The following is a 27,885-nucleotide window of genomic DNA, read 5'->3' on the forward strand; positions in this document are numbered from 1 at the left end:
AAGTTGTAAATGTTTATGTAAATTAAAAAACATGGATATTCTCTGAGATTATATTCATTTGTGAGTAAAAATTACACATATTATACATTTACCTAAAATTATACATTTATGAAAGAAAATATATATATTTTACATTTAAAAAGTCACTAATTTACAGGAAAAACGCAGAAAAATAGTGTTAATTTTTTCATATATATAAATTATATTTATATCATTTATATAATTGTAATTAAACACATATGTTGCAAACTAGTTTTGAAGCAGCGCGTCAACATTTTAATCCAATCGGATTTGCACCTATGTTGTTGCTAGGTAGAATATGTCCTCTGCTGTTGGCGCAAATGACGAGTGTCTTATTGTTTAACCAATCGGATTCCGAGTATGACGCGATGGGCGTAACTTTTGAAACGCCGGAGCCAATGGATGGCCGAGCTGCCTGCGTGATTAATCTTTGGTGTGGACAGTTAATTGACGTTAAACAAGTTAGCCCATGATTAGCTTTAACCAAAATCACGGTCTTATAGATATGTAAAGTTTCTTTTGAAGCGTTTTAGATTCTTAGATGTAGTTTAGAGACTTTGAGCGTAGCTCTCTGTTCGTTTTAATGCGCAATGGCCGAAGAAACAGCTGCTTTTGTGTGTCCCTGAACTCTTTTAAAATACTTATTTTCAAAGGATCTTTGGTCAGTTTAATACATGCTTGTGTAACTCTAATAGTTTAGTGGTGGCTATTTGTGCGTTTAACGTATGTTTTAGCCCAGTTTTGGGTTTCTGATAGGAGTTTACGGTGAGCCTGTTCAAGCTTTATCACTTATCAGCCATTTAGTGTTGGGCAAAAATGAAAACCACCAAACCACTTTAATATCAGAGAATATTTAGTTTTCCTTTCTATGTAATTGTATCTAAGACACTTTAAAGTGACCCTCATTGTGACCCACACTGTAGTATATTTCTTATAATTTAGAAAAGGATAGCCAGTGACATTATCACACAATTAGCATTCTTTAATTGAAGCTGTATTATACTTACACTAACACCTTTTCTTAAACTGTCTTTGTAGTAAATTCAGCCAACAAACACAGTATTTGGCCATGAAAACATTGCACTCTCCCTTATAATTAAAATAAAATAGTCTGGCTTTGATTTGGTTGCACAATACAACCCAAACCAGTAAGGTTTCCTCTCCACAAAGAGCTTTATGGAGCGCTTTGTTGCAGGAGGTTTACGCCCTCTTCTGTACATGGCGAGAAATTGCACTTGATGTTTATCTGGCATTATTGGTTCGGTTTGGGATGACTCTTCACACTTTATACATGTATTAATTGGATAGGGATGATGAACCCATAACATGGAGCTAATGTCCTGCACAGAGTTTCATTGGTAATCTCATCCCTAATGTGGATTTCCCATGTACAGTATATAGCTTTCAGTATCCTAAAGTAACAACACTGTCCTCAAATGGAAACACAACACAATACTCCAAACAAATACACAGACAACATTACTGTATGTGGGTGTAAAAGAAAAGGTGGTTGTCAGAATTCTAACCGTCGCCTCCAGAGGAGACTATATTAGCACAGCTGAAATACTAGCTCGGGTTAAAGGGCGCTGCTGTGTTGTATACTGTGGCAGTTAGCATGCTAAAGCTAACCTCTTGTGTGTGACAGTTGCAGTGAAGTAGCAGTTAGCTTAGCGGTTAGCTCAGCTTGTTAGCACCTGGCTTCACACGTAGTGGAACATCCATTCTAATTAGCGGTATCATGTGAGTAGTTTAGCGGATAGTTTGACAGAGAATCTGCGCTTTAATGTGGTTTTGTTGTTTAAATACTGAAAAGGGAAATGAAGGGGTTCACTTAAACTACCGTTAGCTTGGTTAGCATGCTAGTCGGTGTGGCTTCTGTCATTCAGCCTCTAAGTGTCTAGCTAACTTTAAGCTAAATGCTAAGCTACTTTCTTATTGTTTTATAGTTCCTGTTAAACTAGGTGTAGTCTGGTGAGTGTAGTCCCATCAGGTCTGTTTCTTAATGTGTTGACATATGTACTTTTGTCCCACTAATCCCCTCCTCTAACAGACTGTACTAACTTGTCTGGTTGAGCAGGTATGCTTCACTCCTGCTGTCATACTGTTACTTTCTCACAGTCTCTAGGAGTAATGTACCTGACTTAGAAACTTGTTGCAGAGGTAATATATATACAAAAAATGCTGGCTATATATATTTATACAAACACTATTCAGATATTGCTTTATTGATAGAAAACAAATATAATGTCTTATTCTAATTAGAATCTCTGTTGGTAGAATTTATGTGCTCTTTTAAATCTCTTTTAAAATGCATAACTTTCTGATGCCCTTGCTTTATTATCCATGTGTTTTTGAAGACATGAGGAATATGTTCTCTGTTTCATTCCATGTAAAGCATATTTAGTAATACATCTTTTGTGTAAATGATCCTCCCTCCTCTCCCCAGTCTGACCGCCATGGCCTCTGCTCCTCATAACTTCTCCTGGGTGGATCCGGATAAAGTGGCCGGCCTGGCGCTGCCCAGGATGCCGTGTGAGTACCGCTACCTGCTGGAGAACAACGTCAAACACCTGGTGTGTCTGTGTGAGAGGAAACCCCCGAACCACGACACCTGTCCGGAGCTGCAGCTGCACCACATCAAGATCCAGGACTTCACTCCTCCGACTCCCGCTCAGATCGACAGATTCCTCTCCATCGTGGAGGAGGCCAACGCCAAAGGGGAGGTGAGAGCAGAGACGTGATGGAGAGCTTTGTTTTTAAAGTATTATCTCCATTGTTTTGAGTCCAAGAACTGAAACCTAAAATATCTGGCATCAAGTGAACGTGACTTTCATTAAACTCCTGGAACAGTGAACGGAAAAACTTCCCCAAAGTGCATGAAAGCAGTTCAAAGGGGGAAAAGCTCTAAAAGGCTTTGGACATTTGATTTAAAGAAGACTTATTAAGGCCATCTTAGGGAGAGCTAGGGGGTGGTGGAAATATTCAGAGGAGAAACTCTAAATATCTGAAAAAGTTGCGCACGTGGATGAAGTCATGAATTTGCAAGAAAGAACTGGGAAAAAATGTTCTTTAACTAAATGTTTCCCCCCTACAATAGCCATAACATTTATTAATATTTCAAGTCATTTCTTGTGATACCAAATTATTTCCCAGTGTATTCTTCTCTATCTCTATTTATTACTTTACCTTCAATATATTCTTTCCATTTATTTGATTAAGAGTTATTTCTTCATTATTTCCTCTTTTATATATAGTTTTTAAACCATTAGTTCATGGTAATAGCAGCTTTAGTATCTCTTACTTTTGTGTTTTTAATGTTAAAAGAATAGGACAAAATACTTGTCTTTATCGCAAGCTGATTAAAGGTATAAACCAAAATATATCCAGCTTCGCATCACACAAGATAAAAGCTGGAAATCCACCAAATGAAGGAACCAAAATCTATGATTGTTTAGACTTATATTAATATTCATAAACTAAACCTGCAGAATAAAACAAGTTGTCTTCCCCCTGCAGGGCGTGGCGGTGCACTGCATGCACGGTCACGGCAGGACTGGCACGATGCTCGCCTGCTACCTGGTGAAGACCCAGAAGCTGTCGGGCATCGACGCCATCGAAGAGATCCGGAGACTGAGGAGCGGATCCATCGAGACCCACGAGCAGGAGAAAGCTGTGGTGCAGTTCTACCAGCGCACAAAGTAGATCAAACACCAGAGGTAGCAAAGGTGAGACACTACAGGTGAACAGAGGCATTAAACCAAACAGACATCCCCATCGAGCCCGAACACATTTGTGTGAAAGAACTCTCAGCTTTCTAATTATGTCATTTCTGTTCTTGTTCTCCAAATATTCAGCAAGATATTTCACATAACGTAATGTCTTTTATCAAGACTCAATGCTGAGGAAAAACGCCTTCAAAGTTAGCTGACTGTTTTTAGCTGTTATTTAAAAAGAGGGCTCAAGGCTTAATATTTTAGAGGCATAGTACCCCTGGCCCTTTAGGTCCCAAGATACACTTTTTAATGTAATATAAAACAGAATAATAAATATCCAGAATTTAAGAAGCTGAAAATGAAGTAAGACTTTTAAAACTTTGATCGAAATAGTTTAAAGTGTATTTTCTGATCGCTGAACCCGTCCTTACAAGCTCCAGAACTGATGTATCCTCTGAATATGGCTAAACAAGCTTTATACTCTGAAAGCCAAGACTTTGTTTTTGTAAAAGCAACCAAACATAAATCCACCATTATCTCCGACTGATATCGACAGAGTGGGTCACAAATACACAAAGACAGTAAAGTAATCTCCTGGATGTGGATTTCTTTCCTCTGGTCTCAAAGAAACCACGTTATAGAAGCAGAACAGTGGAAAACCTGTAGTGTCTCGCCTTAGTAATCACTACAAAGTGCAATAAGTGCCTGAATAATTTGACTAAATAACACTTTATTATCTACGAATAAGAAAATACAGGGACAGGTGATAAATCAGCAGAAGGACACCCAGCAGCTAGCTCTTCTACAGTGGATATTACGGGGAGTGATAAACTCTCAGCTCAGCGCGTCAGGACGGGTCTGCGTTTAGGCGCTGGAGGCCGGAGAGAAGAGCCGCTGGCGCTCCTTAAAGGTGAGCCGCTCCGGCGCTTGCTTCACCTCCTCCTGGTTCCTGAGAGCAGAGAAAAATCAGCGGGAATACTTGAATTTATTTAACGGGAATCACTTCACGTAATGGGACGCAAACAGGAGTCTTTAAAATACACGTATAGAGTGTGTTTTACTCAGGGATCAAGATTAAAACGCTTTGTCTCACACAGAAGTAGATTAGACTGAATGTAAGAGTTGGTGTGATTATTTATTTTCTGCACTAAATGTCTATGAAATGGTGAAAGTCACGTTGAGTTTCTCAAATGCCTTGTTTTGTCAGTCAGAAGTCCAAAATATTCACTAAATATGACATTAAACCTCAAAAATGAAGCAAATCTCCAGGTTCTTTTCTGCAGGAAAATGTACCTTTCTTAAACTGCTATTGAAATAGATTAGCAGGTTTTTTCTATCTGGTGATATAACTTGACATTGCATGAGTAGAAATGCTGCATAAGATTTAATTGAAGTCTAAAGATATTCTCTTGAATGTGATATAAAACCAAGAAGTCAGCGAATCCCCATAAATGAGTCTGGAAAACAGCTGCACATGGAGATTATTTTCATTTTAGTTTCAGTTATTTCCTCCAATAATGTCTACGAAAGAGTGAAAAAGTCAAGTGTTAGTTTTGTTATTTCAAAAGTCCAAACTATTCACGTTAAAATGACTTTTATCAAAGTGGTTTTACAGTTTCTTCTGTTGTCCATGTGATATAACTTGCCTGTGCTGCTTCAGAAGTGCTGCGTAAATTAAGTGCTGAACTCACTGTTTCTCTGCCACGTTGTCAAAGTCTCGACTCGATGCGCTTGGTTTTTGTTCTGCGAAAGAAAAGCATGAAAGTGTTGCTCTAACGATTCTCTTCTGAATAAATATAATGAATATCTACCTGTGTTTGTCTTGTCTTCCTTCGGGGACAGCTGTCTCCCTGCATGCGTCTCAGACTGAAAGCTCTGCTTATAAATAGAAATATATTAAGAGTTACTCTGGCTTTATTATTTAAATAGTAGAAAAGTTACTGAGACGATTATAAAAGTGTTTAAATCCCAAGCTCTCATTTTAAGTGATGTTAATGAGGTGGACTGCACTTCCCAGAATGCATTTGGTAAATACTTTCCTCAAAATCAAAGCAATTCTGTTATTTTATAATTCACGTCAACAATTTGACTTCATTTCTTAAAGTATTTCAGTGTGCATCTTCCTCTCACCTGTGCACTCCTCTCCAGCTGCTGTAGGGTCACCATCATCTCCCCCTCCTCCCCCTCCTCCTCCTCATCCTCCTCCTCCTCTCTCTCCTGCAGCCTCTTCTGGAACTGAGCCTCCACGCTGAGCCTCTTCAGACGGGCGCTTTCCTCCGCCATGCGACGCTCCTTCCCCTGCAGGTCCTGCGCCTCCTGCTGCACGGCACGCTTCTCCTGCGCCTCCCTCCTCCAGGCGGGGGGGTCCTGGAAGGAGACGTGTTTGGTGGGGGGGATGCTGACCTGGGGTTTATTGGAGGGGGGTCTCTGGAGGCCTGCATCGCTGACTCTGAGTTTGCTCCCCTGCAGGAAGGAGGTGAGAGGAGGTCTGGAGCTGACTTGTCGGGGTAGGGGGATGTCGATGCGGACGGGCTGAGAGGAGGGGGTCGGGATCAGGTTCTGGGGGAAAGGGTTCCTCCACACGCCCGCGCTGCTGCTGCGGACCCCCTGCTGTTTCTCTGAGAGCAGGTCAGTGGAGACACAGGATCTCAGCGGGAAAGAGGGGGGGTTCCTCAGAGCCGTCTGCCTCCCGTCCAGCAGGGGGGGCTGTCTGTCCACACACAGGTTCTCCTGGGACAGAGCCTGACGCTACAGTGGGGGTACACAGGTAAATACTGCATCAATAATGTCCCACTATCTTCTCATCATTGTGACTCCTTCTTCATGTGACCCTCATCCTCGTCTTACAAATTCAAGCTTGTTGTCTTCAGATTTCTTTTCCCTGAAGTTTCAACTTTTTAGAATTTATGACTTTCTTCAAAGTGATCACTTTTTTCCTAAAAGTTCTGAATTTTTTTCAAAGTTCAAACATTCAATTACTGAAGTAAATGACTCCTACAGCGAATAACTTCATGTGACGAGCATTAATGCAAACGTTTCCTGGATCTTCAGACTGTAAATGTTAACCCTCACCATGCAGGTCCTTCTGCTCTCTGCAGGTCTCAGAGACACGGTGAAGGTCTGCAGAGCCGAGTCAGACCTCTTCTTCTCCTGAGAGGACTTAGGGGTCGGGAGGGTCAAATACTCCCTGTGATACACCTGAGGAAACACAGAAAAACAGGCCTTTAGTGACTTAACAATGCATTCATCTTTATTTAGATCACACTCTTAGAGTAAAAAGAGAAGGAAGACCAGGGAATTTATGTTTTGATATTACCACAGACGTTTTAGCATGTGTCCAGGCAGATTTTAATAAGTGAAGACCAATAGGTGTTTCTATTTTTACTATCTTTGAGCGTACATTTTTACAGAATTAGAAATATAGAGACGTCTCACATCAGCAGCACAGAGGTTCACGCTGGAGACAGAGGCCATGTTGTTTCCTCTCACAGCAGCTTCATCTTCAGGGGAGAAATCTGCAGAGAAAGAGAGAAACACTAAATACACTTCAGCTGATGAGGGGTAAACATCAGGATCTTCTGGCTTTGGTCTGACCGGTCATGTTGGGGTTGGATCTGAACAGCTGTCTGTTTTTCTGCATCAGCTGGTCTCTCCGCCTCCTGCTTCCTCCCTGCAGCAGCAGAGTCTCTCCGCTGGGCTTAGTGTGGCTTTGATCGCCTTCTGGAGCAGGAACTGGTTTTAATTAAAGACTTATAAAGAGCAGGAAGGTGATATTTCCTCCCAGTGTTTGATATCTAACCTGAGCTCCTGTGTGTTTCTGTCAGCAGAGCCTCCAGCCCGTGGAGCCTCGCTGCAGACTTCCCCACCTGCAGCGTCACCACGGGGCCGGTGTGCATCATGATCGCTGCTGCCCTGCACCCAGTGAGATCATTTCATCGTTCAGTAGTATTTCAGCCATTTGTCTTACAAAATACGGTCATTTTTTCTGATTATTGTGTATATTTCGCACATTTGAATGGCATTAACCTGCCACGGACTGCAGATGAGCCTCTATTGCTAAATCTGGCACAAACATGATGGACTCAAGTGTTCCTGTTGAGTAATGTGCATTTCTTTAAAGGATATATATGCACTAAATAAAAACTGCACAGCTCTATCCATAATTATAAATGCCCAATAAATAAAGTATTAGCGGCCTGTTTATCCTGAAGAGGCCAATTCTTTTTTCTAAGTTGTTGAAGTTCAATTTCAGCCAAAGTCTTTCTTTATGAGGTCATATTGTGGTGTGTTTTCAAAGTTATGGGTTTTTGCTTTCAGGAGAAAGGGCTGTTAGATTTGTGGCTTCGATCCAATGGGACATTTTTCAGACTGCAGGAGTTTCAGGAATAATCTGCCTTTCAAACACCGTCCAGCTGAGGCTGTCTGAGTGTTTTTCCTGCAGGTTTTTAGTCATAAATCAAAGACAAAATGACCAAATTTCATTGCAAACCATTAATAGCTGCAAGACTTTTCACACAAAACCACAAAAGAAAAGTCATGAACGTTATTAGGATCAATCCTCTGGGCCAAATGAATATTTGTGCAAATAAATGTTGAGTTATTTTCAACCTTTGCAACTTTTTCTGGACAGTTTTTTTTATATGAAAGACTTTACCTTTCCTGGCTGAGTCCGAGCAGACTCTGGCCGTCCACACTGAGCAGCTGATCCCCCGCTGTCAGCCTGCCGTTCTGCACAAACAGTCCATCCATCATTTGTCAGTCTTTGTACTCATAAGTTCTCATTTACTTTGGCTGATGTTAAAACTTAAATTCCTCAATTCTTTTCTACGTTTTTTGACTCTGAAAAACATTAAGAGGGGGGAGTATCTGATATACAGAGGATTGATTGGGGGTGCATTTCTCCTCTAATGGGAATCAGAAATGTGTTGTATCTCACCATTTCAGCCGGCCCTCCCGTCACAATAGACTTGATGTAGATCCCCAGGTTTGCCCTCCCCGCTCCCTGGAGCAGAATAAGAGAGAAGTCATTCATTAGCAGAACGTTTGGGTGTTTTTAAAAAGGTGTCTCCTCTCCTTTAGTGTGTGTGTGCATGTCAATGGTCTGCAGAGGCTAAAATCCCTGTGATTGGATCACCTTAGCAGCCACGATGCTGACCCCCATCCCGCTGTTGAGAGGTTTCTTCAGAGTGATCGTCTCCACCTCCGGCTCTCTGTGGACGGCCTGGTGGAGGAAACACCGACAAACTACAACAAGCATCTCCTGAAGGAATTAGGTGAGGTGCTGAGAGCTGAAGCTGCAAAGCAGCATTGTTGACAACTTTACATTTGAAAACTATTTGAAGGTGAAATGCATAATTGATATCCGTTGCTAGGAAAGTGAGAAGCTGAGCTGCAGCACTTAGAGGTTGAAACCTAACGTCCTTAAAGAGCGCAACCTTTAGGCATATGGTTTCTGTAGATCAGAGTATGCATTGCTCTTTAACTGTTTTATATTTTAACATGTGATTGCATTTGAGCGTCATGTGTTGTATGTTACCATGTAAGTGCTCTCCGCAGAGGAATCTGTTTCACTGAAGAACACGGTCCAGTCTCCTCTGGATTCAGCTGAGACGTTAAACAGCACAGACCTGGAGGGGGAAAGTTCAAGGCCTCTTTTCCATCATTTATACACCTAAAATAATACCTTCATACACGGAAAAATACAGGTAATAAATAATAAGTAAGATAAATCAAGATAATTATAAAAAATGTGGAATAAATAATAATAATAACATGAGTAATAATTGTAACAGTATTAATATTTGTAAACAAGATAATAAACATAATACCAGATATTAGGTTAATATTCTTAGTCAAATATAAACAAAAATACAACAACAACAACAACAACAACAACAACAACAATAATCAAATATATTAAGAAAAAAGACTAAGATAAATAAAAGTTAATACTAGAAATATAATTCTGATAAAAAATATTAGGTACAAAACAAGTTTTAAATGAAAGTAAGTGTTTATACTTTTCATATTTGAAATATATGAAAGACTATGAGAATCCCAGACCTTTGCTGCTGATGGGCTCCAGGAACTCCCTCAGCCCAGCAGGGGTCCCAGTGATGGAGGAGCAGCTGTACCCCCCCTCTGGCAGCAGGAAGGGCAGCTGCAGGTCCAGGCTCTCCTGAAGGACCACCTCCCGACCCTCGCTCAGGATCAGCTGATCCGCTGAGGACCGGGACAACAACACCACCGCCTCCACCACCTCCTAAAGACAGACAGCATTCAGGAAACGTTGTTCAGTTTACAGATGTTATGGCATTAGACTATTTCATTTGATGCTACTTTATTCTCCTCCCAACTGTCTTCATGCATGGGTTACAGAACATCAGGGATTCACTGGCCTTCACATGCTAATTGTTACTCAAAAACACATATAACCACCAGGAAGAAACACAAAATGACCATAGAGTGACACAACCACTAACACACAGCTGTAAGATGACACAAAGGGACTCATGATGACTGTTAGAAGGGGAAAGTTATCACAATAAAATGCACTGAAATTATTACTGAGAAAACATGTTATGGCTATCTGTTTTTAGGTAAAGCTCTTTGTTTTCCAGTTCATGCATGAATTGTGTTAGTAAAACAATTGTTATCATTATTACTTATTGATTGTTCTTTATTTTGGTCCAATTGTTGCTCTCTTTTACTTTCTGAGCTTGTAGTGTTTCTTTAATGATACTGTTGTGTCTGTTATGTGCATTTCTTGCTTGTATTCAATTAAAAATCTATATTTTTAAAAACGTGTTATAGTAGTTGTATTAATATGTGTTGTGTTAGTGGGGATCATCATAATTTGTACATACTTTACAATGAAGTATTTCTATGTTGTTACTCAGTTAAAAAAAATAAGGTTAGCAGTTAAATAACAGCGGAAGTAGATCTCACAAGAGTCAAGTTTTAAGAGCTAATTTTTACCTAGATTTATATTTTTTAGAGGTTTAAACGCAGCTCCTACAAAGCCAGTAGCTAGATTTCGTAGTTACTGCAGTAAAAGTCGAAGTATATGTATTAGTTTATATATATTTAAATATGCAAAACTGCTAGTACTGTCATTAGCCGTTAGCCGCTAAGCTAACGCTACACACACCAACCGCCACACATATTCACCTTTATGTGTTCTGGAGGGTCCTGATGTGACACCATGTGTCTACAACTCCCTCTGGACTTCAGTAGGAGAATGTAAGTATGCTTACTTTTGTATTTAACGTGTAAGAGTGGATGTTTTGGCTGTGCTCAACTGGTGTTAGGCTAAGCTAACGTTAGCTACTAGCTAAGCTAATGGTATCCCGCGCTCATATTGCATAATTCCCTTTTTGTTTGAACCATAGACTGTATATATTGTTTGAACCTTTCATGCTGCTTCATGCTTTCATTGGCTTTATACTTGCATCGGTTTTAGATGGGAATCATTTTCTGTTTGTGGCTGTCAAAGTTTTCATGTTGTTTATATCCATTTAGTGGTAAAATGTGAGTAAAGTGTTGTTATAGTTTGTAAAGTCAGGTACTGTAACTTCAGTACATTTTTGAGGTACTTGTTCTTTTGATTTCCATGTTATCCTACTTTGTGCTTTTACTCCACTACATTTATTTAATACCTTTAGTTACTTTGCAGACATAGGTTACACAATATAAACACTTACAAGTCAGATATCTGAGAGTAAAGTCAGAATTCTCAAAAACTATATTATTTTTTATTCTGAAAATCTCAGAACTCATAAAAACATGCATATTTAGACATAACGTGTCAGAAAACTTAAAGCAAAGTTATTTATATCAGTAATAAAGTGGAGAGGTTGCATGGTGACATTTTTTTTTACCCCATTCATCTTTAGTGTCTCCCCTTAAGCCTTGTTAAGTAGTAGTACTTTTATTAAGCTATATCACTGATCTGTTTGAAAGCATAAGTCCCTAAAGAGCACCGTCATAGGTTCAGACTTGGAAGGTGGCCTGAGTGCAGTGTAGCTACAGGTGTTTCAGGACTCACAGGGGGGATGTGGGGCTCGTTGTTGGCGTACAGGTATCCTGACAGTAAGGTGTGCAGCTGCAGAGAGTTGAGTCTGAAGCAGCTGCTCTCCACGGCGTTAACGTCCTGCAGGCTGTACTTGTTCATGGTCAGGAGCGTGGTTGCCTGGAAACAGACGACAAAGCTATTTTAATTGCTAGTACCGACTGAAGAGTGTGAGGAATAAGAGCTGGGATACAAACTGCATAGCAACAGCATCAGAAATGTGTCGCTTTACAAACACGGAGGCTTTATGCAGTGTGTTCACATTTGATTATTAAAGAAAAAGTATCTCCAACTGTTCTCCATGAATTGCTAAAGTCATTTTCCAGCAGAAATGTCTTTAAAGCCTGTTTCCAGCCTCTCTCATCTGGACGTTTGCAGCTTTCCCCTGTTTTATATCATATTAAGTGAAAATCTTTGTGCATCTTGGACTCTGGAGAGCTGGGATGGATATTTTTCAACATTTTCGTTACTGCAACCCTTAAAAAAATCTATTATTTTCAATTTTCTTTTAGGTGATAATGTTATAAAATATGAAATAAAAATGTAACAAAAAATCCAACAACAGTTAGTACAGCCCTGGTAATAAATGGTGAAAGAAAGCATTTATTCTGATGTTTTAATGAATTAAATAAATTCATAAAAAGCCAAAACAAATCCTCATAAAATAATAAAAGGAAAAAGAAATCCTACATTTAAAAAAATCTTTTAAATGAATAAATAATAATAAATTAAAAATTAAAATAAATAAATAATAAAGACTTTTATAAAAAAAAGGCAATCCTAACTTAAAAAGAATCTTGCTTTAATACCTCATAAAATCCAAGTCCAATCTTAATTACACAAGTATTCAGACGTGTAGTTTAGGAGGGTCTGACCTGGATGATGTGCCCCAGGTGGCAATCAGCAGCCAGCTCCAGCCCCTGCCTCTCCGCCCAGCCCTCGATGGCACTCAGCCTCTGGCGCAGAGCGGCCCCCCAGTAGTGAGAGCGCAGGCCGGGGGCCCCGGGCTCCGGGACCATCAGCTGGTTAAAGAGCCAGCAGCTGATGAAGTGGAAGAGCTGCGAGAACAGCTGGATGGTGAGGGCGGGGTTAACCCTGCAGCGCCGCAGCAGAGACATGCAGTTCATCAGGGTGTTCAGCACCAGCTCTGAAACACAAAACTTTATTTAAACAGGATGAAACACTTTGGACACGCAGTTCATCAGGGTGTTCAGTGCTGCAACTCCAGCAGAAAGGAACTTTATTCAAACAGTCTTTATGGATAATCAGACGGTACCTATCCCAGCAGGCAGAGCTCCGTGCTGCTCCGGGTCGATCAGAAACGTCGGCAGGTGTTTCCTTAACTCTCTCTGCCGACACAGCAGCAGGCCGCTACAGAGGTACACACACAGGAACAACAATTATATTTATATATAACATGCTTGGGGCCAGACACCTGGAAATATGTATTATAGCTGAATGTTTTTTTTGCTGACTCTTGCCCCTTTTCCACCAAACCGGATTCGGTTCAAGATCCGATCTTTTGCTTTTCTGGCGCTTTTCTGGTTCTACCTGTAGCACCCCTTGTGTTTCCACCGCCCAGAGGCCGAGTGGGGCTCAAGTGGAGCTGCGTCATTGCGTCATGACGTAACCGTTTACGTGCCCTCTTATGACTGATTCATATTCACTGTCTCACTGTCACAGGAGCAGCTGATGCACACCCCTTGTTACAATTTGTACTCGCTGTATTCCATGAGCTGTTATTGCTCAGGTTAATCTCCCCCCTCCAAAGTAAGCGTGACGTATTGGTTCGTATTGTATCTTGGATCTTGCCGGGCAGCCGAGTGGGGCCAGAAAGATCCGGTTTTTCGGCGCTTAAAACGCTGAGGTGGAAACACGAAAAACCAGATCTTTATCGGCTCCAGCTCCGGCTCCAGCTCTGGCTCCAGCTCCGGCTCCAGCTCCGGCTCCAGGTCCGGGTTGGTGGAAAAACGGCATCTGTGGACTTAGCTTTAAAGTCACAGTGTTGAGGTTCTTGGAGTCGGTGGGCAGTACTCCATGTCTTGGTGTCAGTACTGCTATTGTTACCTGTACGCTGTGTGCACCAGGTGGGACAGGTTGAGCTGACTCTGCTCTGTGATTGGTCCGAGCTCTCTGTCGTGTTTCAGGAAGTTCAGCAGCTCCGAGGTGTTGGCCATCCAGAAGGAGAGAGCGCCGGCGATCCCCTGCTGCCTCTGCAACAGTAACACACACCTGTCTCACTCTGGAGTCTGGATACGTTGTGTAGCTGATCAGGTCTTTTTGGAGGTGAAATATTTCTCTAAATCCACCTTTGCTTCCAAATGTAAATATAATTAGGTGAGGGGGGTTTCTTGCCTGTATGACCCTCCCCGTCATGGCTGCCATCTTGTTAGTGATCATCGTGACTCGCTGCGTCTTCAGAGCGATCGAGCGGCGGCGTAGAGGATGAAGGCCGGCGAGAGCGGGAAGTGAACCGTGGAGCTGTTGGTGTAGTTTATCACCGCAGACAGGAAGCCGTCCTCCGCTGGGATATATTAACACCGGCATTTAGAGAGGAGGCAGAATAACTGTAATCTATGAATAGTAAGAGCTCCTTCATACTCACAGGATTCACTGAATTTAACTCCAATCGGTAATCCGGGATCATCCGAGTTCTCTTCCTGCTTTCCTCCTGTAGTGAAATGTGTATTGGTATGTTAAGGACTTTTTTATCATTCAGGAATTGTTGGTAAAAGGATTTATAAAAAATATTTTATTAGGTTTTTATTTTATTTATGATTTTATTTTTTGATATTTATTCAGAATTTTATGTTTTCATTGGATTTTAGTTTTTTACTTAAGGCTTTATTTTTTAGGATGTCTCTTATAAGGACTTTACTTTTTAATTAAGATTTAATTATGTTTCTATTGGGGTTTTTCTTTTTTTATAATTACTTTTTTATTAGGATTTTCTAACTATTATTTTTTAGTATTTGATTTGGATTTATTTATTAAGATTTATATTTTATTAGAACACTTTTATCAGAGTTGTATTATTTAGGATCATAGTATTTAAAGGTTGTTTTAATTAGGATGTTTTATATTTCTCACCGGGGCCGTCGGGCTGCTTCCGGTTTCCTGTGCCGCTCTTTCTTGTCTCGCAGTCAGAAACATAGATGCTGTTGTTGTTCGGCAGATTCTCTGTGGATCTGGATATTTGTTTAAAAGGAACATGTGTTATTCTGGACGTTAGGCAGAAATATGATGATGAAAAATCTAAAATACTTCACCTCTTCTCCTCCGCTTCTTTATTTCTGTTCTTGTCTTTCTTCTTGTCTTTCCTCGACAGCGTCCTCTTGAAGCTCTGCATCACGCCTCCTTTCTCCTTCTCCTGGCTCTTCTCCTTTATCTTTCACAGACATACATCATATAAGTGAGATTATATGAAGAAAAGAGTTCAAACTACAGATTACTGAATGTTTCTGAGCTGTACCTCCAAACTTTTCTGGTCTTTTTTGAGCACGAAGCGTCCCTCTCTGTTGTCTCTGTTCCAGTTCAGCTGAACGACCAACGGACTCTCATCCACATCCAGTTTACGCTCTAAAAAACACAGAAAATAAACAGCTGCAATCATTTATCAATTACAGTCATCAACTTAATTAATACACAACAAGTCCTACAAGAGTCCTGATCTGCTGTCCCAGTTTGAGTGTTTACCTTTGTTGGCATGGATCTCGTACAGAGAGTAGCTCGTCGTCAGCATCTTCATGTCGGGTCGGAACTTCTCCGACAGCGTGTCGATCACCTCCAGAGTTTTCCAGCTGCTGCTGACACGCAGACACTTCGTCGCTACGTTTCCTGAGACTCCGTCCTCCAGGTAGAAACGCACCACGCCATGAAACTCCAAATTCTGAGAGACAACATAAAGAATCGGCATCAAGTTACACCTGAACATCAGCAGGAGAGGACTCTTTAAAGTAGAGACTCTACATACTGATATACACCTGAACATCAGCAGGAGAGGACTCTTTAAAGTAGAGACACTACATACTGATATACACCTCAACATCAGCAGGAGAGGACTCTTTAAAGTAGAGACTCTACATACTGATATACACCTGAACATCAGCAGGAGAGGACTCTTTAAAGTAGAGACACTACATACTGATATACACCTCAACATCAGCAGGAGAGGACTCTTTAAAGTAGAGACTCTACATACTGATATACACCTGAACATCAGCAGGAGAGGACTCTTTAAAGTAGAGACACTACAGCAGGAGAGGACTCTTTAAAGTAGAGACTCTACATACTGATATACACCTGAACATCAGCAGGAGAGGACTCTTTAAAGTAGAGACACTACAGCAGGAGAGGACTCTTTAAAGTAGAGACGCTACATACTGATATACACCTGAACATCAGCAGGAGAGGACTCTTTAAAGTAGAGACACTACATACTGATATACACCTGAACATCAGCAGGAGAGGACTCTTTAAAGTAGAGACACTACATACTGATATACACCTGAACATCAGCAGGAGAGGACTCTTTAAAGTAGAGACACTACATACTTATATACACCTGAACATCAGCAGGAGAGGACTCTTTAAAGTAGAGACGCTACATACTGATATACACCTGAACATCAGCAGGAGAGGACTCTTTAAAGTAGAGACTCTACATACTGATATACACCTGAACATCAGCAGGAGAGGACTCTTTAAAGTAGAGACTCTACATACTGATATACACCTGAACATCAGCAGGAGAGGACTCTTTAAAGTAGAGACTCTACATACTGATATACACCTGAACATCAGCAGGAGAGGACTCTTTAAAGTAGAGACACTACATACTGATACACACCTGAACATCAGCAGGAGAGGACTCTTTAAAGTAGAGACTCTACATACTGATATACACCTGAACATCAGCAGGAGAGGACTCTTTAAAGTAGAGACACTACATACTGATATACACCTGAACATCAGCAGGAGAGGACTCTTTAAAGTAGAGACACTACATACTGATATACACCTGAACATCAGCAGGAGAGGACTCTTTAAAGTAGAGACGCTACATACTGATATACACCTGAACATCAGCAGGAGAGGACTCTTTAAAGTAGAGACACCTGAACATCAGCAGGAGAGGACTCTTTAAAGTAGAGACTCTACATACTGATATACACCTGAACATCAGCAGGAGAGGACTCTTTAAAGTAGAGACTCTACATACTGATATACACCTGAACATCAGCAGGAGAGGACTCTTTAAAGTAGAGACTCTACATACTGATATACACCTGAACATCAGCAGGAGAGGACTCTTTAAAGTAGAGACTCTACATACTGATATACACCTGAACATCAGCAGGAGAGGACTCTTTAAAGTAGAGACACTACATACTGATATACACCTGAACATCAGCAGGAGAGGACTCTTTAAAGTAGAGACTCTACATACTGATATACACCTGAACATCAGCAGGAGAGGACTCTTTAAAGTAGAGACACTACATACTTTTCTTTGATCACTTGCTCACCACTCCTTAATTCCTTTGCTGTTAGCCCCCCCAGTCTGCAGGACTCACCTGGTCAGGTGCGGTGATCTCGAACAGGTCCAGTCTGTTGTTGTTCCACTGCCGGATCACTCGGGACAGTTTCTCTCGGTGTTCCTCCTCCGGCATTTTCCCAAAATGATCCTGAAACTCTTTACCTCGCTGAGATCCTCCAGAGAGAGTGACAGGGAGAGTTCTAATCTCTCTGGGTGTTATGGTATTGTGTGGGAGGACCCCACCCCTCCCTCACTGTTAAACGCCCCCTCTCCGAGCCCCCCCCCTCATTAACGGGTCAGTGGATCTTCGTTATGTGAGGCAAACAGTTCCTAACCATAATCCCTCCCTTCTTTCTAATCCCCGGCAATTTAATCTGACACTTTCTTTCCCCTCCTCATCAGATCTTTTTCTGCAGGACGGGCTTGTTTTTATTTCTCAGCTGGAACTTTTAACGTGGATGATTAGTATGACTTGTATGACAGTGAGAACAGTTTGTTATACCTGGATATGTTCTTGTTGTTTGGCTCTTTGATGAGCATGAACCAGCAGTGAAGGACTCAGTCAGATTATTAGCTAAAACACAATATAAATAAACGTATAAATTAACGACAAAATAAAAGATATCCAGCAGCAATGATGCACCAACATGTGCTAACATGCACAATAAGTACTTTTACTTTGGTACTTTAAGTACATTTGATGCAAATACTTACGTACTTTAACTCAAACCTCATTTTAAATGACGTTCTTTTACTTTACTTGGTGTTTATGCTGTTAAGTATTACTCATTTCAGTAAAAACACTAACTTATAAAGCTGCACGAGTCAGGAAAAAAACGACTAATTGCAATTAGTTTGACTGATATTGCAATTGGGATATGATCGGCGATAGTAGAGCTGATCTGTAGAATAATATTTGCAGCTCCACATACTTCCTTCACATGTTTACACATACTATGTAATTTGTAATAGTGTTTAGTGTGCAGCCCTGATGAAAACAAGACATGCTTCTATTTCAAAGACCATAAGCAGATGAAGTGACACTGAAAGCTCTCGCTGGCTGCAGTTCTTTTTTTAGTATGTTTAAACTGCAGAAGTCATCATGTGACCCGGGAGTTTCCGCCTGAGGACCCATGTTTCTCATGCACGGCCTCAGTGGTTCCAGTCTGTGTCCCATGTCTCCCATTCAGCGGCACCACGTATGTAGGGCAGCTTTTGTTGGTGCTGTGAAGCTTCCTGGGTAAACGTACAATAGAAACAAAAGCCCTAACAAAACTAACCCTTAATTATATACACAGTTTAACATTTAAAAGATAACTGAACTGTCATTGTTGTCTGGTTGTTGGGAAGTGCAGAGAAGATGCCTCTCAGTACCACAACATGTGTGATGTGCATCAATGAGCCAATCAAAACCCAAATATACATCTGCATTATCATGTGTATCTAATGTTTTGTAATCTTGTACATTTCATTCAGCTTTGTATGTAGAGTCTCTCCTGGGACACGTTTGCTTGAATGTTCAGAAGCTCTTTATTTTTCTCATACTGTCTGTACTGCAGCTCCTCTTTTCACCCTCTGTCTGAACCAGAGCCCAGTCTGCTCTGATTGGTTAGCTGGCCGGCTCTGTTGTGATTGGTCAATCACTTAGAGATGTCCCACCCCTTAGCCTATCACGTACAATAGCGTGTCACTATGTTCCAACAGTAGAAAAAGGAGTGCAATGGAATCGTTTCAGCGAAGTGTGTGTCCGAGAAACTCCCTCTGGAGAACACACACGGATTTTAGCCTCTGCAGACCATTTGCATGCACTAAAACCTATAGAACTACAGGAGAGCTAAATGTTTGCCCAGCTTTATGCAGGTTTATGTGGTTCATGGTTTCTTAAAGTGATTGTGTAACCCTAGTGGTTATTTTCAAAAGAAAGATCAGACACGTTTTATCAGTTGAACTTCCTTCAGTTTAATACGAACTGTTGATCAGATATATTGACTCAGCAAGTAACAAACAAATACAAAAACAAAAATCATGTGACATCAGTATGAGACCTCCAGTTAAGTATAAATAAACATAATAAAGACACAGTTCACAGTATTAAGCTGCAGTATACTTCCCAGTAATTCCACTGGTTCCAGTGAGGTATTCATGTGCACTGTAAACATACTGTAATGCTTCCTGTCAGATAATAAGGCCCTCTGCTTCCTGTGGCTTCCCGTCTTTCCTCCTGTCAGAAAACACCAGAAACACTCGTTAAAGATCAAAATATAAATCTACATTTAAAAGCATTTTATGGAAACGTTAATGAAATGGAGTGTACTCCTGACAGTTTGATTTTTTTCTCAAAATGATGACATTTCTCAGAACTCTTTTTTCAGGATTCTGACTTTTCTTTAAAATTGTATTTTTTCTCAGAGTTGACTTTTCTCCCAGATTTTCAAGGTGTTGACTTTTTTCAGAATTATAACTTTATTCCAAATGTTCTTTAAATTGACCTTTTTTCAGAATTCTGAGTGTTTTTGTTTTTTGAATTTCTTCTCAGAATTGACTCAACCCAAAACAACATCCCAAACTCCTTTTACCAAGAAAACCTGATCATATTCTGCTCTGTGTAAGAAACCTGGTTAATAATAGTAAAATACATAATGTGTTTGCCATTTATTATTCCTTTACCTTCCTAGATCCTCCACGTCCTCCATGGTCTCCGGCAGAGCGACTCCGGTCATCTCCGGCAGCCTCCTCACCAGCACGCTGTACAGCACCGACATCACACCTGAGACACACGAGAAGAAATCACCGGTAAGTTTAAAGTGTCCTTCTCGTCTAAAGGAGTATTTGAAGGCACAAGCTCACCGTAAATGACCAGAGGAAGCTCATGCCATATATGGGAGAGTCTGTAGAGCAGGAATGGAGCAACGACCGCTCCGATGTCACTGGCTGAGGAGCAAACGGACACTCCTAGGTTTCTGTTGGAAAAGGAAATCAAACCACATTCAAATATTAAATCTCAAGTTCAGGACTATATATATAAATGACATTCAAGCCGTTGCAAATCAATTTAACAAAATGCTAGTTAAGCCTATCAGGGAGTTGTTCCACAGTATGCAGAACACCAGGAAGGCGCTTTGTCTGTCATGACTTTTTCTTGTGCATGATCTTAAATGTATGCCTTCAGGTAAGTTCACTGCCCTGACCCCGAACCATTTCTTTTGCATGCAAATCGTACTTTCCTTGAATCTTTCCTCTGAAAGCCAGGTTTATTTTTCATCTGGAGCATCCACTCAGAAAACGTAGCCTCTGACACAAAACGCACTGCTGCTCCAAAAGTTCAGCACGCCAGCTTTAAAATGTAAATGCCCTTAAAAGTCCATCCATTCCCACTCACCTCAGAGATGTCGGATACATCTCAGTGTTTGCAAAGTTCAAGGTCTCAAATCCGATAGCGATAGCAAGTCTCCCGATGATCGCAATCGCCTTCTTCAACCAGAGGTAGTCTGTAAGTAAGACAGAAAACTCTAAATCCATGATGGGAAAACATTACCAAACCAGGGTTAATGATTCAGGAAGGATCTCAATCGATTCTGATGGCACATGTACTGTCCAGAGGTCAGGTTTACCGTTAATCATTGTGAAGGATTAGAGCAGTGATTGAGGCGATCTGTATCTCTGAAGTCACTGCTGCAGGATTTCCTCCCTCTAGCGAGTTTATTGAGGATGGACCTGTAACCTCCCTCACTATCCAAACTTCCAAACCTTTCCTGCTGCTGATTCAGTCTGCAGTTTATCAGTCCGAGGCAAAGACACCTCTAACGTCTTTGGTCCATGTCAACGTTTGTGCAAAATTAAAAAAACTTCCATCCCTGAATTGGAAAGTGTTCCTCACATCTCTTCACTCATTCCTACAGATTTAAGATGACATATTTCTTAATTCATGTCCTTATTGGCTGGTTAAGTTAAGGCAAAATAAGTGTTTCTATTGGACTCTGTGTCTGCTGTCACTGCAGCTTAATCAATCCATCATCTGCTCCTACCCGTGGGGATGAAGGGGATAACGAGGCAGGCGATGCCCCCCGTGAGGTTGGTGAACGTCATGAGGGAGCACCGGCCGATCCGGTCCACTAGCAGGTAGAAGATGAGGCCGGAGGGCAACTCCACCACCGCCGAGATAAAGAAATCCAAGAAGAAGTTATCCCCGGTGATCCCGAGCCGAAGGACCAGACCCTGAAACACCACGCTGCTCGTAAACCTGGATCAGAGGGATGTCCAGTCAGAGATATTCCTGAAGGTACTTCCTCCATGACGGATCAACATGGTGTTTTATAAACAGACTCACCAGGCGTAAGTTAGGATGAGTGTGTTTTTCCTTATAGTTGGTGTCCTAAACAGATCCCTCATCGATACAGGATCCAGGTCTTTCTTTTTCTCCAAAAGACCCGTCTGAAAAACATTTAATAGAATCAAATTTGCTTCGACAATCGTAAATACCCAGGAGTGTGTTGAAATACTGCCGTACCTCTGGGAGATTAACTGGTAAAGACATCCCGTTGCATTTTGCGATGTCTGCTACGACCCTCATCGCCTCTTTGGTTCGTTTTTGGGAGAAAAGCCAACGTGGAGATTCTGGAACAATCCTGCAAAGACATCTGTTGGTTTCACTGTCAACATCCAAACTACCTGCGTCTAGATAAAGCCGGTTTATATGAGGAGGATGTACCAGTGGTATGAGATGAAGAGGAGGCAGGGCAGACTCATGGCCAGCTGCAGAGTCCTCCAGGAGGTCAGGAAGTACGCCAGGCTCGGCAGGAGGACCATCCCGAGGCTGTAGAAAGTCCGGCTCATCATGGACACAAACTTCCTGTTGTCGGATCCAAAGAACTCGATCACTGGATAAAAAATAGAAATCTCTAACATCTTTCCACACTTCTGACGGATGCTATTGTTCAAATATAACTCGAACTGGATCGCCATAAAGTTTATAACTTTACGTCTCCACCGCTAAGCTAAAGGAGGCTAATGTTGGGCTATAAAGGAACTACAGCACGGTCACATGACTTCACGTCACCACCGCTAAGCTAAAGGAGGCTAATGTTGGGCTATAAAGGAACTACAGCACGGTCACATGACTTCACGTCACCACCGCTAAGCTAAAGTGGCTAATGTTGGCTATAAAGGAACTACAGCACGGTCACATGACTTCACGTCACCACCGCTAAGCTAAAGTGGCTAATGTTGGGCTATAAAGGAACTACAGCACGGTCACATGACTTCACGTCACCACCGCTAAGCTAAAGGAGGCTAATGTTGGGCTATAAAGGAACTACAGCACGGTCACATGACTTCACCTCACCATCAAAGCTCAAAATTGTACTGATTTACAGTTTTTGAGTAAAAGTACTTAGTGAGTTTCCACCTGGACATACCGAGTACGTAGGAAGCGGTCCACGCTCCCTTCCCAAAGAAGCCCTGCATGAATCTGCAGAGGAGCAGCAAGGGGTGAGAGGGCGAGAGCATCACCCCGACACCCGACACCCCCAGGCCCACCATGGACACAACGAAACACGGCTTCCTACCAAATCTGGGGGAAGATGTGATTAATACTTGAACACATTAACACCTGAATTTGAACCACACAGAGCATGACTCACCTGTCAGCAAGGTAGCCGGTGACAAAAGCTCCGATAAAATATCCAAACGCCAAGATGACCTGATTCAGATCAGCCAGCCAGGACTTATCAACACCAACGAGAACTGCAGGGAGAAAGCCCACAGGAATTTAAATTAAACTCAACTATCCTGGAAACATCATACATGTTGTGAGGTAGTAGTGAGGTGTCACATGACTTAACTGTTGTTTCCAGCCGCAGCTCAGCCTGGCTCATGGAAACACAGTTGTACAGCACTGACGTTTCCTTCTCAGTACTTCTTTATGGCATCAGAAAAGACAGAGCTGTCTATGACACTATGCTATATTATAGTCGTCTAATCAAGTGTAAAGTATGACCACACACACACACACACACACACACACACACACACACACACACACACACACACACACACACACACAACACATCACACACTTTTAATTAGATGAATATCTTCTGTTCATGCAAAGCTTTTGAGTTGGTCTTGTACCATGTAGTATTGCAATACCCTCAGAAGTAGACCCACCTCAGAAACGATAGTGCTGCGGCTCTCATCAAACACCCATCCTCCGTCACACGGCAGCAGCGAGCTCCCGTTGGACGTCCACCGGTCCACTTCATCGCATAGCTCCTGGTTTTCCGTCCAGTCCACTGAGAACCTGCTGCAGCGACTGTAGGATCCAGATTCAGAGCGAGGGACGCCTACCTCCCTCACCTCCGCCTCCGTCCAGCCACATTCCTCCTGCAGGCGCTCGGACCCAGGACTCCGGCACCAGTGGTCTGTAGTCTGCCCTAAGAAAACCACCCCGACCAGCACAAAGGCAAACAGGATCAACGGTAAAGATCCCAGGATCACCATCTTCTTCTGGAAGGGTCCGAGACCCCCGACGTGCTCCAGCAGTTTGTCTACGTTTGCCATCTCTGTGCTGTCAGAGCAGCTTTCTGAGAGGAGGTTTTTAAAGTCTGACGCCGGCGTCTCCTCCTCACTCCTCCATGCTTACACAAGTCCTCCCCCTCACAACCCTCCCTCCATTCACACTCATACTAGCTTTCTCTACTGAGGGTATTTATACCTCTCATTTGGGTTGTTTCCATATGTTCTATCCTGGGCTATGTTAGTTAATTGTGCTATGTCATTTCCAGCAGTGGTGGACTATATAACAAGGACTGCACTCATACTCTTCTACTTTACTCGACTATTTCCATGTTATTCTACTTTATATTCTCCTCCCTTACATTAACAACACTATCGCTTTTACTCCACGTGATTTATTACATACACAAAGGTTCAAGAGTCAAAGTCCCCGGCTCCTCCAACAATGCAACATGAACATATATAACACATAAAACAATAACCTAACAAGGAAACTACAGAAAACGTGCAAGAAGAAACAGAAAGGGAATAAAATAGGGACTTTAGAAATAGAGTATTTTAAGCTCCTAGCATCTGATTACTTCTTCCATATCTGAATTGACCTTTCACTTATGTCTTGAGTGTATCTATTTTGTGCTAATATATATTACATGTTGGCAACTATCATACTTTACATCTGTGTAGCAACGTGACTATTAAGAGGACAAAGTCAGACTTGAGAAAGAATTGGTTTGTCTGAGATAAAACTTGGTTATTTAAAGATGGATTGCAACTCTCCCTCACCCTTGATGCAGATGAGTTTGAGAGTGCAGACTTTGGCCTAATTGGAAACCATCTCAGCGTAAACGTTAACTATGATGTGTTTTCTTCCAGAAACGATAGATGCGTTATATCAGATCTCCTGCAGGACTTCTGTATCGTGGTTTCTCGGTCATATATTTACAGACACTTTTTGAATGTTTGAGGTTAATTAATCATTCTGAAAAGGAGTCACAATTCAGACAAACTTCCTCAATTTTTAGCCTTTTTTTCATCGGAATTCAGACTTTTTCTCAGAGTTTAGATTTTTGTTTTCCATTTCTCTGAATTACATTTTTAAAAACTTTTTTCTTAGAATTCAGACTTTTTTTATAAATGTTTTTTCAGAATTCTGACTTTTTTATTATAAGTTTGACTTTTATTTTTATTTGACTGAGACTTTTTCCTCAGGTTTGTGTTTTGTGAGTGAAATAGAGAACGTATAGACTCTATACCTTCTCTTTGATAGAGAATATAATGAGAATCACAATGTTTATATTATTTCAGAGAAAGTCTTATGTTTCCACATTCATTTATTATTTATTCATTATATCAGATACTCCCCTTTACATGTGTTGTTATATCAAAACCAGCATTGCAATAATCTATGTTAAATAGCAGCATGAAGACATTTGGGATTACTCTGGCAATGTTTAATTTTTAACTGCTGCTGCCCAGACATTCAGGGCTAAAACAAACAAGAGTCAAACCAAGCGTAACAACAGAACGTCTATGAGCTCATTGATGTTTAACGTACCGGGTGATTTAACTAAAGTCGGAAATATGACCAGCGTCTGTGAAATCTGGAAATCGTGGTGAACAAAATCCTTCAGTTTACTCATCGTCTTTGTAAGGGAGTGAAAAACTGTTAACACACCTCAGGTGTTCATCCATATGAGACCCAAAAACTGACTTTCTACAGAGGGCATTTCAGACCATCATTTAGATATGTTGCTATATTCTGTCAGGGGTTATTCTCATTATTGAAATGAATACGTGGACACAGGTCTTCACTGCAAGTCTTACCTTCGGGGGTTAAATAACAAGTCATATTTAAATTATGAGAGCCACCAACTTGGCTAACTAGATACCTAAGAATTGGCCAGCGATCTTCAGATTGGTATCTAATGTAAGCTGTCTAACTAGGTAAATGGATGAGCTAGTCATTCTGAGAAAAGAGTGCAGGTTTTTTAACTCAGTAATTCTGTGTGCCCCCCCCCCCCCCCTTTCTGGCTGTGAGAGTTTCCTGTTTTATTTTGAAGGGTCTCGGTCTGTCTGTTTCCTGTTTTATTTTGAAGGGTCTCGGTCTGTCTGTTTCCTGTTTTATTTTGAAGGGTCTCGATCTGTCTGTGTTTTCTGTTTTATTTTGAAGGGTCACGGTCTGTCTGTGTTTTCTGTTTTATTTTGAAGGGTCTCGATCTGTCTGTGTTTTCAGTTTTATTTTGAAGGGTCTCGATCTGTCTGTGTTTTCTGTTTTATTTTGAAGGGTCACGGTCTGTCTGTGTTTTCTGTTTTATTTTGAAGGGTCTCGATCTGTCTGTGTTTTCTGTTTTATTTTGAAGGGTCACGGTCTGTCTGTGTTTTCAGTTTTATTTTGAAGGGTCTCGATCTGTCTGTGTTTTCTGTTTTATTTTGAAGGGTCTCGATCTGTCTGTGTTTTCTGTTTTATTTTGAAGGGTCACGGTCTGTCTGTGTTTTCAGTTTTATTTTGAAGGGTCTCGATCTGTCTGTGTTTTCTGTTTTATTTTGAAGGGTCTCGATCTGTCTGTGTTTTCTGTTTTATTTTGAAGGGTCTCGATCTGTCTGTGTTTCCTGTTTTATTTTGAAGGGTCACGGTCTGTCTGTTTTCTGTTTTATTTTGAAGGGTCTCGATCTGTCTGTGTTTTCTGTTTTATTTTGAAGGGTCACGGTCTGTCTGTTTTCTGTTTTATTTTGAAGGGTCTCGATCTGTCTGTGTTTTCTGTTTTATTTTGAAGGGTCTCGATCTGTCTCTGTTTGCTGTTTTATTTTGAAGGGTCACGGTCTGTCTGTTTTCTGTTTTATTTTGAAGGGTCTCGATCTGTCTGTGTTTTCTGTTTTATTTTGAAGGGTCTCGATCTGTCTGTGTTTTCTGTTTTATTTTGAAGGGTCTCGATCTGTCTGTTTTCTGTTTTATTTTGAAGGGTCTCAATCTGTCTGTTTTCTGTTTTATTTTGAAGGGTCTCGATCTGTCTGTGTTTTCTGTTTTATTTTGAAGGGTCTCGATCTGTCTGTGTTTCCTGTTTTATTTTGAAGGGTCACGGTCTGTCTGTTTTCTGTTTTATTTTGAAGGGTCTCGATCTGTCTGTGTTTTCTGTTTTATTTTGAAGGGTCACGGTCTGTCTGTTTTCTGTTTTATTTTGAAGGGTCTCGATCTGTCTGTGTTTTCTGTTTTATTTTGAAGGGTCTCGATCTGTCTCTGTTTGCTGTTTTATTTTGAAGGGTCACGGTCTGTCTGTTTTCTGTTTTATTTTGAAGGGTCTCGATCTGTCTGTGTTTTCTGTTTTATTTTGAAGGGTCTCGATCTGTCTGTGTTTTCTGTTTTATTTTGAAGGGTCTCGATCTGTCTGTTTTCTGTTTTATTTTGAAGGGTCTCAATCTGTCTGTTTTCTGTTTTATTTTGAAGGGTCTCGATCTGTCTGTGTTTCCTGTTTTATTTTGAAGGGTCTCGGTCTGTCTGTTTTCTGTTTTATTTTGAAGGGTCTCGATCTGTCTGTTTTCTGTTTTATTTTGAAGGGTCTCGATCTGTCTGTGTTTTCTGTTTTATTTTGAAGGGTCACGGTCTGTCTGTTTTCAGTTTTATTTTGAAGGGTCTCGATCTGTCTGTTTTCTGTTTTATTTTGAAGGGTCACGGTCTGTCTGTTTTCTGTTTTATTTTGAAGGGTCTCGATCTGTCTCTGTTTGCTGTTTTATTTTGAAGGGTCTCGATCTGTCTCTGTTTGCTGTTTTATTTTGAAGGGTCACGGTCTGTCTGTTTTCTGTTTTATTTTGAAGGGTCTCGATCTGTCTGTTTTCTGTTTTATTTTGAAGGGTCACGGTCTGTCTGTTTTCTGTTTTATTTTGAAGGGTCACGGTCTGTCTGTTTTCCGTTTTATTTTGAAGGGTCTCGATCTGTCTGTGTTTTCTGTTTTATTTTGAAGGGTCTCGATCTGTCTGTTTTCTGTTTTATTTTGAAGGGTCTCGATCTGTCTGTGTTTTCTGTTTTATTTTGA

At 41.1% G+C, this 27,885-nt stretch overlaps 3 protein-coding genes across 8 annotated transcripts; 1 reads left to right on the forward strand and 2 right to left on the reverse strand.

Annotated features, from left to right (window-relative positions):
- The first annotated feature begins 1,575 nt into the window (after positions 1-1,575).
- dusp23b (dual specificity phosphatase 23b) lies at positions 1,576-5,544 on the forward strand. Of its 5 annotated transcripts, XM_063908666.1 has the most exons (4): positions 1,576-1,761; positions 2,468-2,744; positions 3,538-3,746; positions 4,483-5,544. In XM_063908666.1, exons 2-3 carry the CDS (start codon positions 2,478-2,480, stop codon positions 3,721-3,723), a joined length of 453 nt encoding a protein of 150 aa, XP_063764736.1. In that variant the 5' UTR covers positions 1,576-1,761; positions 2,468-2,477; the 3' UTR covers positions 3,724-3,746; positions 4,483-5,544. The 5 variants fall into 5 exon arrangements, with proteins under 5 accessions (XP_063764736.1, XP_063764732.1, XP_063764734.1 ...); XM_063908662.1 differs by having other exon boundaries at positions 3,538-5,544; XM_063908664.1 differs by lacking the exon at positions 1,576-1,761 and adding an exon at positions 1,811-1,992 and having other exon boundaries at positions 3,538-5,544.
- LOC134881380 (afadin) lies at positions 4,443-17,516 on the reverse strand. Its single transcript, XM_063908667.1, is given in 26 exon segments — positions 4,443-4,683; positions 5,426-5,477; positions 5,546-5,609; positions 5,865-6,482; positions 6,807-6,932; positions 7,170-7,249; positions 7,329-7,454; positions 7,534-7,646; positions 8,389-8,462; positions 8,671-8,736; positions 8,869-8,955; positions 9,271-9,341; positions 9,344-9,361; positions 9,798-9,996; positions 11,782-11,925; positions 12,681-12,952; positions 13,082-13,176; positions 13,873-14,018; positions 14,161-14,231; positions 14,234-14,329; positions 14,411-14,476; positions 14,896-14,993; positions 15,075-15,193; positions 15,278-15,384; positions 15,502-15,694; positions 17,382-17,516. Coding segments are annotated over 26 exon segments (3,282 nt in total). The 5' UTR covers positions 17,478-17,516; the 3' UTR covers positions 4,443-4,598.
- A 1,762-nt stretch (positions 17,517-19,278) lies between these two features.
- slc22a3 (solute carrier family 22 member 3) lies at positions 19,279-26,227 on the reverse strand. 2 transcript variants are annotated; one of them, XM_063908655.1, is made up of 12 exons: positions 23,510-23,837; positions 23,182-23,260; positions 22,984-23,084; positions 22,759-22,913; positions 22,053-22,221; positions 21,852-21,969; positions 21,672-21,775; positions 21,370-21,584; positions 20,724-20,832; positions 20,192-20,304; positions 20,012-20,111; positions 19,279-19,565 (listed from the first exon to the last, which is right to left on the reverse strand). In XM_063908655.1, the coding sequence occupies exons 1-12, from the start codon at positions 23,602-23,604 to the stop codon at positions 19,520-19,522; spliced, it is 1,404 nt and encodes a 467-aa protein (XP_063764725.1). In that variant the 5' UTR covers positions 23,605-23,837; the 3' UTR covers positions 19,279-19,519. The 2 variants fall into 2 exon arrangements, with proteins under 2 accessions (XP_063764725.1, XP_063764726.1); XM_063908656.1 differs by lacking the exon at positions 23,182-23,260 and having other exon boundaries at positions 22,984-23,086; positions 23,506-26,227.
- Between the last annotated feature and the right edge of the window lie 1,658 nt (positions 26,228-27,885).

This window comes from Eleginops maclovinus, chromosome 19, assembly GCF_036324505.1.
Source record: "Eleginops maclovinus isolate JMC-PN-2008 ecotype Puerto Natales chromosome 19, JC_Emac_rtc_rv5, whole genome shotgun sequence".
NCBI classification, from domain to species: domain Eukaryota; kingdom Metazoa; phylum Chordata; class Actinopteri; order Perciformes; family Eleginopidae; genus Eleginops; species Eleginops maclovinus.